The 15,935-nt window shown below is 42.4% G+C and overlaps 1 protein-coding gene across 1 annotated transcript in view; it reads left to right on the plus strand.

Annotated features, from left to right (window-relative positions):
- The window catches only part of LOC126471632 (elongation of very long chain fatty acids protein AAEL008004), a 135,433-nt gene that overhangs the window by 99,040 nt on the left and 20,458 nt on the right, over positions 1–15,935 (plus strand). The window contains exons 3-7 of the mRNA XM_050099868.1: positions 2,223–2,413; positions 5,025–5,105; positions 5,615–5,671; positions 13,701–13,806; positions 15,380–15,516. Coding sequence (XP_049955825.1) covers positions 2,223–2,413; positions 5,025–5,105; positions 5,615–5,671; positions 13,701–13,806; positions 15,380–15,516 — 572 coding nt within the window. The remainder of the gene's footprint in view (positions 1–2,222; positions 2,414–5,024; positions 5,106–5,614; positions 5,672–13,700; positions 13,807–15,379; positions 15,517–15,935) is intronic.

The following is a 15,935-nucleotide window of genomic DNA, read 5'->3' on the forward strand; positions in this document are numbered from 1 at the left end:
CACCGTGCTTTTGTCCACTAGCAGATGTCCGTAGACATTTCGCAAGTGCCTATGAATATCCGCGATGTCTTGGTTTTCCGCCAAAAGGAGCTCAATGACAGCTCTCTGCGTGGAACGCAACTCTCTTACAGCGCCATTTTGCAGGCTACGTATAGTGCCACCACCTATCGGAACTTCATGAAAGCGTAGGGGCTGAAGCGGGAATATTCCAAGATGTCCCACAACAAATTCCCTATTTTTTCAACCGACACTGGCAGAGAAACAAAATGTGTTGCATTACTTTTTGAACGGCACTCGTATATACACAATGTAGGTAAAATGACGGTAATGACAGCAGCAGACAAAAACTGTTTTTAGGCATAATGTCGAGACAAGTAAATATTACTTAAAACAAGTTTACATTTTACAGAACTGAATAAAGATAAGCTATTGAAAAAATTGGAAATTTGTAGTAAGGTCTTATGGGACCAAACTGATGAGGTCATCGGCCCCTAAGCTTATATTTTACTTAACTAATTTACTCTAAGGACAACACACACACACACACACACACACACACACACACACACACACACACACACACACACGCCAGAGGGAGGACTCGATCCTTCGATGGAGGAAGCCGCACGGATCTTGACAACAAGCCTCAGACCGCGTGGCTACCCCACGCGGCTAATTTCCTATTGATGATGGCATACATGTGCTGAAACATTTATGGTTTATGTATGAAGAAAAAAACAGTGCCTGCATAACAGGCGAACCTGAAATACAGTAAGTGTAATACTGGATCAGAGTAAGGATCTGATTATTTCCCTTACCATATTGCCATGTGGATTTGATACCCTTAGAACAAAAATCAGCAGGGACAGAAATCCCCCAGAATATCGTACCGCTGTTGTTGGAGGTGGTCTTTTCATTCCTTTCTTCCCTCTTGATTTCCCTTTAGTTTTCTTGTTTAATCCTCATCACCGCTTAGCCCGTTAATTTAATGATTAATTTTTGTGCGATATTCAAGATACTGAATTTACACAGTCCACTGTTGCAGCGTTTGCAGCATTATCGTCATTCGTTTTTCATTGTTACATTGCCAGTCAGAATATACTATCTACTCTTTCGTTGCGTTGGCTCTCTTGGAATAACGAGAGTAGCTCCATCAAGAAGCAGAAAATAAGAAATAAGAGTCACCATACTACGGAAAAGGTCTTATGAAAGTGTTGTTCAACAGAGTCCAGTCTGAATCTCCCCATGATTTTCTTTCATGCATTTCCTACCTCTTATCACTTTAGTGGCCTCAAATCGATTCATTCTCCTCCTCTTCCTCCTCCACCTCCTCCTCCTCCTCCTCCTCCTCCTCTTCCTCTTCCTCCTCCTGCCCCCTTCCCTTACTAGCTAGCTCTTTTCCCCTTTTCTCTTGCCTTTCTCGCGATTTTCACCTATCACAAAACTGCATCCCCACGGGAACAGCTTGTAAGACACTAACTCCCATGATCGTAACGTATTTACCCCACTGGACTGACTGGAAGCAGATTTTAGGCGATTTCTCGACAAGAATTAAGAGAATTCTGGTTAAATCAAAATGTTTCACCTCAGGTACACACTATATAAAAACTTAAATAAGTAAAGCCATATCGAACAAAGAATGTACGTGCAGACGCGCTTAGTGCACAAGCATTTGCTGTAGGTCCTGTACGTTAACATAACGGAACTGCGACTCGTAAGATGTGTGCCACAACGGATCGTACAACCGAGTAGTTACCAAGAAGAAAGAGATTAGCTGCTCAGTACTTCTAAAATACGAAGTTAGATCACTTAGATGAGGACGAAAGCTCTTAGACTGAGGATGTTCAGTAAAGGTATAAAAATCTTATCTGGATACTCCCGTGCTAACAAACACCAATACTTCACGGTAAATGATAACAGCCAAACAGTTGCAGGATAAAGATTTATTAAAATTCTTGACCACGGTTTCGGTGTATCTAAATATACCTTCATCAGAAGTAAAATACACTAAAATCACATCCTGCAGTGGATATACCGAAACCGTGGTCAAGAATTTTAATAAATCTTTATCCTGTAACTGTTTGGCTGTTATCATTTACCGTGAAGAATTTCAACAGTTGCTGTTTCAGCCATGTTTAAAATCTTGAAATACCAATACTATTAAATTTTGTATTTACGTATAAGGTATTGTGACAACGTTTAACGAGGGTGTTTTGTTTCAGACCCGAGAACAAAAGACTGGTTCCTGGTGACGAGCCCCGCGCCTCTCATCACGCTGTTGGTCTCCTATCTGTACTTCGTGACTTCTGTTGGCCCGCGATTCATGAGGGACAGGAAGCCCTACGATCTGAAAGCCGTGCTGATGGTCTACAACTTTGCTCAAGTTATAATCAGCACGTGGCTGGTGTGGGAGGTGAGTCAACTTCTGTAATTACAACCGCAGCCTAACAAGCCAGTTTGACTCTACCAACCTTCTGTAGCTGGCGTATGCGTTGCGCGACTGCTGCTCCTCGGCATTATTTCAACTGTGCCGCTCCATAGTTTTGTGCAGTACGAATTTCAAACAATGTAACTGACATCTAGCCTCATTAAATTGAACCATACTTCGCAGTTGTATCTGGAGGATGTTGGCACGAATGTAGCACTATTATCCAATCACTAAGAACCACCCAGTGGGAAATGACATTTCTGAGCACTTGCGAATGTGTTATTACAAATCGTTGACGACACAAACAAATCTTTAATTATTTGACCGAAGACAGTAATCGTACACGATTGAAACTTCTAGCACGTCTAGTGTAACAGTGTTCCATAAAAATGTTAGACCCGTTTATAAAGTTAAGGGAAAATATTTCGACTAGAATTAGCACCAACTGCACTTAAAGACATGGGATTTTAAGCAAGCAATGTAACGAGCTGGCATTAGAAGTGGGTATAGCGAAATGAATCAGTCTGAAGGTCTAAACCAGATAATGGAACGAACTAGTGAATATAAATTAGCACTTCTTGAGAAAGACATTTATTCGATTGTTGTTAGTATAATGAATAATACACGTATATTCGTCGGTATCAAACCTTGTATAAGATTCCATCAGACAATTCAAATTGGCTCTGAGCACTATGGGACTTAACATCTGTGGTCATCAGTCCCCTAGAACTTAGAACTACTTAAACCTAACTAACCTAAGGACATCACACACATCCATGCCCGAGGCCGGATTCGAACCAGTGACCGTAGCAGTCACGCGGTTCCAGACTGAAGCGCCTAGAACCGCACGGCCACACCGTGCTATTGTCAGCTAGAGAACCTTTTCTGACTCCTGAACTGGGAGAAAGAAGACAGATTACGTCTGGATCGAAAATACGTGAACCACTTCCGTTTCGTTGATATAAAATTTGCCTCAGTTCAGCAACTAATGGAAGTACATAAGAGAGCAGTTTTGAACGTAGGAGAAAAATTAATTACAAGAATGAATGATCAACTCACCTAAAAGAAAATGGTACACATCAATAATCAGTTTTAGAAGCAGTCAACGGTATAATGAACTGCAAAATAATTTTAAAAAATGAAAATGACCTGGGATTCTCGTGGCAAACTTGATGTGGTTTTCGTAAGTATTGAATTCGAAGGCATGTGAAAATACCAAGATGTTGGGTCATACTGGCGCGAACTGTGCAGCATACGATGTGACATAGCTGTTAGTGTCGTTGGCTAGCCTGCTATGGGTCACCAGTTCAGTCTCGACGGCCCGCAGTTATTTGTCATTTAATATTTAACATTTCTGGAAAGTTCTCGAAATTTCTTGCGTTTGTAATGTATGTATAGTATTGAATATTCGATGCCTGTATAAATAGCTACACTCTCCATCCAGGAATTGAGTTCTTTTCCGAGTGTACGTTGGTGATGGTAATACAAGCGCTTTCAGTGCTAAATATTGTACTTATGGACTACCTTGCTTTCGGATTTCGACTTCATTCAGGTTACGACGTGACAGTAATGGGTGAGTCAAGGGAAAAGGTGGATGCTTTGAAGGGTGATGGTATTAATGATTCTGAACAAAAAACTTTCTATGAACGTATGCCCTATTCCGAACTGTTTCCAAGATTTAATGTAGATTGCTATTTATTTCCTGTATTATTCAGTGCCTTGTATACAACGTGCCTTGTATACAACGTACCACAGGAGTGTAGAGGTGTTAGAGACAATCAATTTGATACGGGACTCTTGTGGTCTATCAAGTCGGGAAACTACCTCAAATTGGCCTACAAAAACTACCTAAACTACAGTGCATGCGCGTCGCGTAAGGTTTTCAATGTTATCGCGCTCTCTTGGCGAAAACTACTAGTCCTAGAGAAAAACAACTTAGACCTTTTATAAAGGAAGTTTAATGTAGTTTAATTTTGTACTGCGACACGTTTTCGCTGGAGAATGCGGCTTTAGAGTTATTTAAGAAAAACGTACAAAAGTGATATTAAATTTGTGCTGCCTTCGAACCCATGCGGAACAGGGCATACGTAGATATGAAGTTTTTTGTTTAGAATCACCATCATCCCTCAAAGCATGTAGCTTTGTTCCTAACCCAACCTGTATATCTAAAGACCGTAATGCTTGGAGAACTTAGAGCCGATTTTAGCCAGCAGGTGATCAGAATATTGTCTTCTTTTTGACAAACTAATGAATCCCTATCTTCACGTGCTGCCTATATGTCTGAGAATACTAGGATACTTGATTCCTTTGTGTTAAGCAACTGGTGATTACGTCGTGAGAAGCCCGAAGAATTTTCCTTACACTGCCCCAGTCATTTTAGATTGAACTGCCTATAGTTGCTTGACTTTGCATACTACTTTAAATATTAGTTGTTTTTCCAACCTAGAGATCACTCTAGTTAACATTTGTAACACCTGGATTCTCCCCAGGGGGGTAGGACGCTTTGTGCCCGTGGTGACGAAAATGTATAACAGTTAATTTTGTACCACTCATCTTAAGCAATGTACAGTATGATAATGTATTTTTGTTCGTCTAGGGTCTGCAAGCTGGCTGGCTGCACCATTACAGCTTCAAGTGTCAGCCTGTAGACTACTCAGACAACCCACTGGCACTCAGGGTGAGTACACCACATCTGCTCGAACATAGTTACATGTACATCATGATATCAATGTCGTGTTAGTTACTCAGTTCACAGACAGTTTCGTGTTATCATTGACTGAATTATTATCGATTCGTCATGTCAAACACCACATTAAATTTAAATCGTTAAAATAAATTGAAAATTTTGTCTAACATATTTGTCTATATGAGGACAGAATTTTTTATAGGTGATGTGTAAAAAGATTCATGATTTGTTTATAAATTAAACTTTCTCACAAGTTTAAACTATGTGTCAGGCCGATAATCGAACCCGGAACCTTACTTTTAGAGAGTAATTATCTTCCCAACTGAGTTATTCAACCAAGACTTACGACCCGCCCTCACAGCTTCAATTGTGATAGTTCCTCTCTCCTGTTTTCCAAATGTAAATAAAAGGAAAAACAGTTGTCTTATCTAATCAATGAATATGTGTTGTGGACAGTACAGTGCTCAGTTCAGTGTTTCACTGTTCCGACTTTTTTGCAGATGGCGCGCGCCGTGTGGTGGTACTTCATGTGTAAGCTGGTGGAGCTCCTAGACACGGTGAGCACACGGCTTCATCGCTGTATTTCTTACTACCTTAATATGCGTTTCACATGATTGTGTTACCGGGTATTATTAAATCATGTGCCTTCCACACATCCGTGGGTACTATCTTTTATTTATTTTAGTTAATCGATTCTCCTCTAGGAAAGTGTATAGTATTTGATAAGCGGGTATCTATATTTCTGTCCCCGGTAAAATGTTCAGAATACAATCTTTCACCACATATATTGCCACATATTTATATTGCTCATCAAGTGAGAAAAGGGTAAGCGACAATCAAATGAAGACGAGACTGATGGAAAAAAGTAAGTAAACTGTTTATTATTTCAAAAGTAATCGCCACATCCCACTATGCAAGACGGTCAATGCCTTCATGGAAAAAAGTTTGCGCCCGCATCTCGTGGTCGTGCGGTAGCGTTCTCGCTTCCCACGCCCGGGTTCCCGGGTTCGATTCCCGGCGGGGTCAGGGATTTTCTCTGCCTCGTGATGGCTGGGTGTTGTGTGCTGTCCTTATGTTAGTTAGGTTTAAGTAGTTCTACGTTCTAGGGGACTGATGACCATAGATGTTAAGTCCCATAGTGCTCAGAGCCATTTGAGCCAAAAAAGTTTGCAATTGCTTACTGAATTATGATTATACCATGGTGTGTACCTCTTCGTCCGAAAAACAGAATGGGGAGGTTGGTTGGTTGGTTTTGGGGAAGGAGACCAAACAGCTAGGTCATCGGTCTCATCGGATTAGGGAAGGACGGGGAAGGAAGTCGGCCGTGCCCTTTGAAAGGAACCATCCCGGCATTTGCCTGCAGCGATTTAGGGAAATCACGGAAAACCTAAATCAGGATGGCCGGACGCGGGATTGAACCGTCGTCCTCCCGAATGCGAGTCCAGTGTCTAACCACTGCGCCACCTCGCTCGGTCAGCATGGGGAGGGATTTGGACTGTATGGAAGACGTGTAAGGGCTACACAGCGCAACTTTTGCAGCGTAGTCGAAGAAACATGTGGGTCGCCAACGTGTTCCTAACAAGGGGACAGTACAAACTTCCCCTCACCGATTCGACTCATATTGAAAGGATCTGTATGCAACATATGTAAAGAGAAACACACAACTCTCAATCGTTTTCGAGGAAATAGAGTTTGAAAATATATGTTTTATGTAGTCGCTAGTACACAAGAAGTCCGCAGCCAAGCGTGTTAGGCGGTTAGTTTCATAGTCTGCCTTTCTCAATCGAGCAGCTTGGCCGAACTGTTTACACTCTGGCTCCGCGCGCTCGCGGTCGAGGTTAGTTGTACTGCAGTCGTCTTCGCTTATGTAAATTCTGATAGATGAGCAATATGGCACATCTCCCAGAAAGACCACGCACGTTCTTCAACGACTATACGAGACCTAAGGCTCATGAAACGAACATTTTCGTGAGACGAAGTGTGCATTAATTACAATGAACTTACGGACATCCATTTATCGATTGGGACCAGTGTCGTCTACGTCAAGCTAGTTACAGATGCGGCATGGAGAAGATACTTAACGATGACAAACGAGGATTAAAATTTCGTCACTCAGCAGCCATACAGGAAATGTGTCAGTGGATCATGTGGGTTTAGGTATCCGCACCATATGGATTTTTCAACTGCCCTTCGAGGTACCGGAAATGATGGTGACAAATGCATTATGACAATATGGTACGGTGACTATCCACACCTCCGAAAAATGACAAGTTTTACAACTTGTCCGGTACTTAATAGTGTTTGACAGGCAAGCACTGAGTTGACAAAACCTGTGAATTCATATTTGTGCATTGGGTTTTGCAGAGCCATAATGATATACGATGGATAGCCAATGGCCTGTTCTGGATGCGACAGTGAGGGCCATGTTCGGTCGGAATGCCTCCAGAGGAGGACTGCGGTAGGGAAGGTGAATAGCCGATTTTGGTTTATTGGGAGAATTTTAGAAAAGCGTGGTTCATCCATAAAGGATACCGCATATAGGACGTTGGTGCTACCTATTCTTGAGTACTGTTCGGATTAAAGGAAGACATCGAAACAATTCTGAGGCAAGCAGCTAGATTTGTTACTGGTATGTTCAAACAATACGTAAATGTTATGGAAATACTTTGGGAACTCAAACTGAATTCCTGGAGGGAAGGCAACTAGGAACACTATTGATAAAATTTAGAGAACCGGCATTTGAAGCTAACTGCCGAACGATTCTAGTGCCGTCAATATACATAGCGCGTAAGGACCACGAAGATAAGATACGAGAAATCAGAGCTCATATGGAGGCATATAGACAGTCGTTTTTCCGTCACACTATTTGCGAGTGGAACAGGAAAGGAAATGACTAGTAGTGGTACAGGATATTTTCGTCCACGTGCCTTATGGTGGCTTGCGTAGTATCTATGTAGATATATGTAGATGTAGAGGAGTTTGAGGCAATGTGTAGGGGCGACCAGCGAGATACAGATGCGACCACCTCTCTTCCGCTGATACACGTGGCGGCACTTTGGCACACGCCGACGCCGAAGCCTTCTATCGATCCGCCGACTCAGGAGGTGGTGGCAGTGTCGTTGCATACGGTCGAGGGGAGACCGACTGCAAATTACGCCCGACGCAATACTCCCAACGCCTGCGGCGACCGAAGTAAGACTGGAGCACGATATTGATGTAGAGGTGCATGACGTGACAGGCGACGATCTAGACACACCACCTGTCAACAAGTATCATGGAAGGGTTGTGGTACCTGACACCCTCGACTGGGGCGACCAAAATGATGAAACGGAAGGGGCTAACACACAGAATGCCGACGACGCCATGGTGGTGCCCACCCTGCCAATCGACAGATGATATTGTACGTCCGTAAGAAGGTAGTTACGCCGTGGAAACCGTGGGAGTCCTCCTTGCGTATACACCCCTTACTCCATTTCGAAATCGAATGACGGACACCAAACCGCAAGCCTGTAAAATTTGGACTGTCATTATCGACATCACTAGTTTGACGGTGAAGTTACAACTCTTTCTTGCCGGCTGCTGTGGCCGAGCGGTTCTAGGCGCTTCAGTCCGGAACCGCGCTGCTGTTACGGTCGCAAGTTCGAATCCTGCCTCGGGCATGGCTGCGTGTGATGCCCTCAGGTTAGTCAGGTTTAAGTAGTTCTAAGTCTATGGGACTGATGACCTCAGATATTAAGTCCGATAGTGCTTGGAGCCATTTGAATTTGAACTCTTTCTTGATATATTACATGCGTCTGAAGTTGATATCCTATTGGTGCAAGAAGTACGGCTCGACGCGCTCCCTGAAGTAATATTTCGCGCACAACTCACCTTACTCGTCCTAATACGGGATGGAATACCGGGAACGGATCCCTCTTTTCTACCATCTGCGCGGGGTCTAGCAGTACTGTTCAAGGGACCCGCTTCACCAACATCTACGCCCCCCCCCCCACTCCTCCCAGCACAGATCAGCGAAAGGAAAGAGCACCGTTTCATCCTGCAGGTATTGCTCCTCTTTTTGCCGGCAGGTAAGACCACTTTCGCCTCGGCTGTGACTTCAGTTGCCTCCTAGCTCCGAAGAATCTAACTCTCACTTTCAGGACCTGCAAGAAACTACAAGTGATATACCGGCTTGGCGTCACATGGGAACAAATCAAAGGGAATAGAGAAGATTTACATTTTTTACAGGACACTCGGAGTGCCGTATTGACCGTATTAAGTAAAATGGTTCAGATGGCTCCGAGCACTATGGGACTTAACATCTGAGGGCATCAGTCCCCTATAACTTAGAACTACTTAAACCTAACTAACCTGAGGACATCACATACATCCATGCCCGAGGCAGGATGGAACCTGTGACCGTAGCGGTCGCGCGGTTCCAGACTGAAGCGCCTAGAAGCGCTCGGCCACATCGGCCGGCTCGTATTAAGTAAGGCCAAGATAAAAGACAATAGCACAGGGACACTAAGGAGTTTTATTACACGATGCTTCTTGAAGTGTCACTGCAAGCCCCGTCTCCTGACCGGCAGGGCGAAGTTAACCGTGCTAAGGCGCACATCAACACTCTCACGCGATACAGGTTGGAAGGCCTACTTACAGTATATGGGCCAGATGCTTGGACGGTGGTGACGGGGGATGTCCACCACTTTATTTATTTATATACAAGTCAAGTTCCGTAGTACCCAATTGAGGAGCAAATCTCCAAGGTCATGGAACGTGTCAGTACATGAAATTACAACATAAAAGTAATAACAGATAAAAACAAAATGTTTATGAAACCGAAAGAAGTCAATCCATAAGTTTAAGTTAACGCAGTCAACAATATAACAAGAATCAGCTTACTTTTTCAAGGAACTCCTCGGCAGAATAGGAGGAGTGACCCATGAGGGGCCGGAGTGACCGTGCGGTTCTAGGCGCTACAGTCTGGAGCCGAGCGACCGCTACAGTCGCAGGTTCGAATCCTGCCTCGGGCATGGACGTGTGTGATGTCCTTAGGTTAGTTAGGTTTAATTAGTTCTAAGTTCTAGGCGACTGATGACCTCAGAAGTTAAGTCGCATAGTGCTCAGAGCCATTTGACCCATGAGGAAACTCTTCAGTTTCGATTTGACATTATGTGATACGCAAAAACGACGATTTTGCCGTACGTTGATCGTCGTATTCCATACCGCGGATGGTCGGCATCTGATGTCACAAAGGGTCATAGCTTCAGTATTTTTGGAAAGACTTCGCCTGTTATGCCCCGATGGATAACAATGTACAATCTCATGCTGCCTGACACATACGTACCGCCTGTCTTTGTTGAATCCTGCTTTCGCCCGAAAACGAAAAGGGCTGAAGGTCACAGTGTGGATCAGTAATGACCGCTCACCATGCTTAATAGTGACTATAGAGCCTTGGCCCTACTAATGGCAACACAGCTCAAGACGGTGTTGTCAAACAATATTTGCCCATTTCATTTAATGCATATTATGCATATTACAGGAGCGCGTCTCTAATTATTTTGTCCCAATTTTCTGCCTTTTATGGCATTTTGTAATGTTTTTATGTGGTTACTTGTGAAAGGTGTGAAATAAACTTCGAACATAAAATGAAAGTAAATAAAAAAATAAAAAACAAATATAAAAGTAGGTAACGAAAAAATAAGAAAAACAAAAAAACAAAAAAGAGCATGTTACGCTGTTAGTCTCAGGAGAGCGAGGTCCATGAAACGAATATCCCTGGCTGCACTTTTTCTCCCATTTAATTTTATTTATATTATTTCATCCGCATTTGTGGCAAGTATGATGTGTAACCTATGGAGCACCACACGAATCACGATGATACTGATCATAGAAACACAGAAAACAATAGTTAATTCTACCTACGGCACTTATAATGAACGCAGGATCTTTGCATATGCATGCTGTTTTTCAATGTGTCTATTACAAAACAAACTTGGGTTACATAAGTAAGCAATGCTCTGTCATCGCACAATTTAGCGGCCTACCACGCATATCTATTGCAAGAATTACATGGAAATTAAATAAAAAAAGAGTACCGGAAGCGAAATTCCATCCACAGACCTGGAGAATACGAAACTAAGCGTTACTCTCTTGGCTGTGGTGTCCTTGATTACTAGCGACCGTGCGAAGTGTGTAATGAACGGGTAAAATGTTCAAACACGATTTTCTCGAAAATGGTTCAGAGTTATGTCGTGTTTACGTATGTTGAAGCCTTAGTCGTGCCCTACACAACCTGTCAATATGAATCAAATCGGTGAGGGGAAGTTCGTACGGCTCCCTTCTTAGCAACATGTGAGCAGAAGTTTCACTGGTAAGACCTTACGCATCCCCCGCACAGTCCCGATCTCTCCCCTATCTATTTCAATCTTTTTGGAGTCCTGAAAAAAGACTATGTGGCCGTCAATTTGCTTCAGACGAAGAGGTACACGCCTGGACAGTATCATGGTTCCGTAGGCAATCGCAATCATTTTTCCACGAAGGCACTGATCGTCTTGTCTCAGAATGAGAAAATGTATTAACTGTTATGGCAATTACTTTTAAAATAATAAACTGTAAACTGTTCACTTACATTTTTCGTCTCTCTTGTTTTCAATTGATTGCCCCTTTATATCGGAGGGTATCTACATTATTAATTCATGCTATTCCACAGTAAAAATCCAGGTTGCTGTACCACGTCGTTACCGAAATTTCAAAACTAAATCTAACATTACGTCCACAGCTCGTGGTCGTGCGGTAGCGTTCTCGCTTCCCACGCCCGGGTTCCCGGGTTCGATTCCCGGCGGGGTCAGGGATTTTCTCTGCCTCGTGATGACTGGGTGTTGTGTGCTGTCCTTATGTTAGTTAGGTTTAAGAAGTTCTAAGTTCTAGCGGACTGATGACCATAGATGTTAAGTCCCATAGTGCTCAGAGCTATTTGAACCATTTCTAACATTACACATACACAGACACACACACAAACACACACACACACTCACTTCAATCATAAGCCATCCAATTTACGGAGCACACGTTTCACTGAAATTTTCTGGACTGAAGCAGATACTATTTTGAAAAGTGCAATATTTTTCATCGCTCTTACTGGTTCCGTTGTTTGAAGTACACCAGCCAATTCAAGGCAAACATCAGTGTCACGGCAGAGAATCTGAATAACACAACATATTTAACCAACGGACCCAAAAGACTGACAATGTGTCCAACCTAATCTAATGGTTCAAATGGCTCTGAGCACTATGGGACTTAACATCTGTGGTCATCTGTCCCCTAGAACTTAGAACTACTTAAACCTAACTAACCTAAGGACATCACACACATCCAAGCCCGAGGCAGGATTCGAACCAACCTAATCAAAAGGACGCAAACAAATAGTGGGACAATGAACAGGACGTCAAGGGCCGCCTCATCTTGCTGTATCTGCTCATCAAATAAAATTCTGGCCATTTCCATAGCATTACATTCTGAATAGAAAAATGGGAATTAGCTATTTCACAAGAAAAAACGAAATGCGATTTCATTAGACAGTAAAAATGAACAAAGGTTTTGAATAAGAATGTGATCGCTGCAGCAAATTGTTCACGAAACTATTTGCGTAATTACTGGTTCTGGAGTAGCGATTGATTGGGATGCATAAAAACAGCGTGATATTTTCTTACAAAGTGTATGAGTAAAGATTCTGAGATAATTGTAGTTAATGTCCTCATATCAGTAAACTACGAAAATAAATAGCAGGGATTGAGGGGTAAATTTTGATTACCTTTTCAGAATAGTGGATTTTTATTTCTGCGTCGAACAAAACTCACATTTCATCAGACTGTATGCATCTACTTGCGTAATACTATAGAAAGTCTGTCGTGTCCGGCCATCCGGATTTAGGTTTTCCGTGATTTCCCTAAATCGCTACCGAGCGAGGTGGCGCAGTGGTTAGCACACTGGACTCGCATTCGGGAGGACGACGGTTCAATCCCGCGTCCGGCCATCCTGATTTAGGTTTTCCGTGATTTCCCTAGATCACTTCAGGCAAATGCCGGGATGGTTCCTTTGAAAGGGCGCGGCCGATTTCCTTCCCCATCCTTCCCTAACCCGGGCTTGTGCTCCGTCTCTAATGACCTCGTTGTAGACGGGACGTTAAACACTAATCTCCTCCTCCTCCCTAAATCGCTCCAGGCAAATGCCAGGATGGTTCCTTTGAAAGGGCACGGCCGACTTCCTTCCCCGTTCTTCCCTAACCCGATGAGACCGATGACCTCGCTGTTTGATCTCCTCTTCCAAACAACCCGTAACTATAAAAAGTCTTTAATAAGGTTACTAAAATACTTTATTCGTTTCTCAAAGTAAACTACACATAGCGAGACAGAGAGTACTAGGACAATCACTATCTGAAAATTCCTGATGTGAATGTTATTATGAGACATGCAGCGAAGGTATGTTAATGGGAAGGACTGAGACAGTTTTATGCAATCTATAGATTTGACACACCTATAGTATCGTGTACTCAATAAGTAAATAAGGGCAGAAAGAGGCAGGAGAGTGACTGCAGGCGTGTTGCAGGTGTTCTTCGTGCTGCGCAAGAAGAACAACCAGGTGTCGTACCTGCACCTGTGGCATCATACGCTGATGCCCGTTTGCGCGTGGATCGGCTGCCGCTTCCTCCCAGGTTGGTAAACAAACAACGCGTTACAACACGGGGTTTAAATCTTGCGATGAGAGGCTACAGCCTTATGTAGGCCAGAGTAAATGTTCACACCATATTACTGATGCTAACGAGCACTGGTCTGCGTGTACTGTTACATACCTTTATTCTTCAGGGAATTTATATAACCATTCCAAAATGTTATAAACTAACAGACTAAAGTCGAACCCAAATTTGCGAAATTAGACCCTAAGAAATATTAGTTTCAGAACAGACTCTAATCCTAGTTGGTTACATTATGCCAATATCATATTGAATGTTCCATATATTTTTTAATTAGCGCCATTGACAAACTCAAGAGCTCAGGAGCAACATGAAAATTTCCACTTCGTTTAGAAATTGGTGTCGGGTCTTTCGAATGACTGGAATAGCCAAACAAATATTAAATGGTCGTCTATAGTTACTAGTTTACACGTGCATACATATTTTCACTACTTATGAGCTAGTAGGCAAATTGTTCATCTATTGCGTGGACTCGAGTGTGAACCATGGTACGTCACGTCGGTGAGGAAATGTACAGGTCATTGCTAAGTAAAATTACCCTGAAGTACAAGCCAGACACGTGGAGAACAAATGATCATCTACTGATTCTGATACGTATCATGCCTTTTCTTTCGACAGCACAGTAGCAATTTAGATGCTGGTAATTTAAATAAATTCTGGCGTAAGCACACCATTTTATTTATACGAGATAACCCATAACATCTAGAATTCAAATGTGTCGCCTCTCTCACTTCTGAAATTACGTGGGAATACTTAGGAGTCAAGTATTCCTGACAGATGGTCTCATATTTGGATAAAATGTGTACTAAGATTATTTTTAACGACGTGACCTCCTCGTTTCTTACTTTCGTTAAAGTATCGTTGGGAGACGAACTCCTTGCAGGTGAAGCATCGAACATATTGAACTGCCAGTGCATGCGTGCAGTTTAAATTATTTGCCTCGGCAGGCCAGTCTGTTAAAATTATACAAACTGTTGTGTTAGTGACTTTCATCAGTTTCTCACAGCGTTTTAGTAGAGCCACCACCCTACGGGTGTATTGCCGGTTGATAGCGCCCACTGTAGACTGTGAACCGGCAGTACACCAGTGCACAGCTCTCTCAGATATGGTATAAAAATCTGAAATGTATGAATTATTTTCCTTTCAAAACATGAAGCTAACTGGAGGGATTGCGCCTGATAGGTTCACATGCCAATGAAATCAAAGGATGGAAAACACACAGCTGCTTCATTTGATGAGAAAATCGTTATTTCAAGTCAGAAATGTTTGAAATTATCAAGGAAGACTTAAAGGTACTTTAGTGTGGTGGTAAAAGGTAAAATATGTTTCGCCCACACTGGTATCGTGCTGTGTTGCAAAAAACTGTTCTGTTTCTTCCTAAATTCTTGAAATTATCTTGCTCGTCACAAAATCGTCTTGAAGAAATTGTAAGTCAATTTTACCAGTCTGCGTGGAATATAGTATTAGAAAAACAACTTAGAAATGACATTATGATACTTATTTAATTCGTATTAAAGGTTTTTTGGTATTTCAGGTGGTCACGGGACGCTTTTGGGTCTCATAAACAGCTTCGTGCATATCATCATGTACTCGTACTACTTGCTGGCTTCGCTGGGTCCCCAGTATCAGAAATACCTCTGGTGGAAGAAGTACCTCACAACACTGCAGATGGTAAGCCACTCGATCGGTACCACTACTACACGTAACAACCTCTCAAATGGACAGCGAAGTCCCTGATCACCCTTTATTTACGTCCTCATTAGTTGCAAGCTATGGAAAAACTAGCTGACCTTAAAACTAATTAAATGTATATGTACTTAAACATTTTTCTTACATAAATAATGCATAGCACAACTATACGTTACGAAAGTAACTCATGTTTGTACTACATAGCCTTTAAGCAGTCGTCCAATGGTTTATAAACGTTTATAACCGTAACTGGTAGTACTGTGACCCTTGACGGAAAATTGTAACTTTCTTTTAAAGATGGAAATAGGAAACAGAATAACTAAAATTTTATAATGTCATGTCGAATTTCCACATTCAACGTCATAACCTCCTGCTAAGTTTTCCTTTTTTATCATCTTTGC

This window comes from Schistocerca serialis, chromosome 3 (genome assembly GCF_023864345.2).
Source record: "Schistocerca serialis cubense isolate TAMUIC-IGC-003099 chromosome 3, iqSchSeri2.2, whole genome shotgun sequence".
Lineage (NCBI taxonomy): Eukaryota > Metazoa > Arthropoda > Insecta > Orthoptera > Acrididae > Schistocerca > Schistocerca serialis.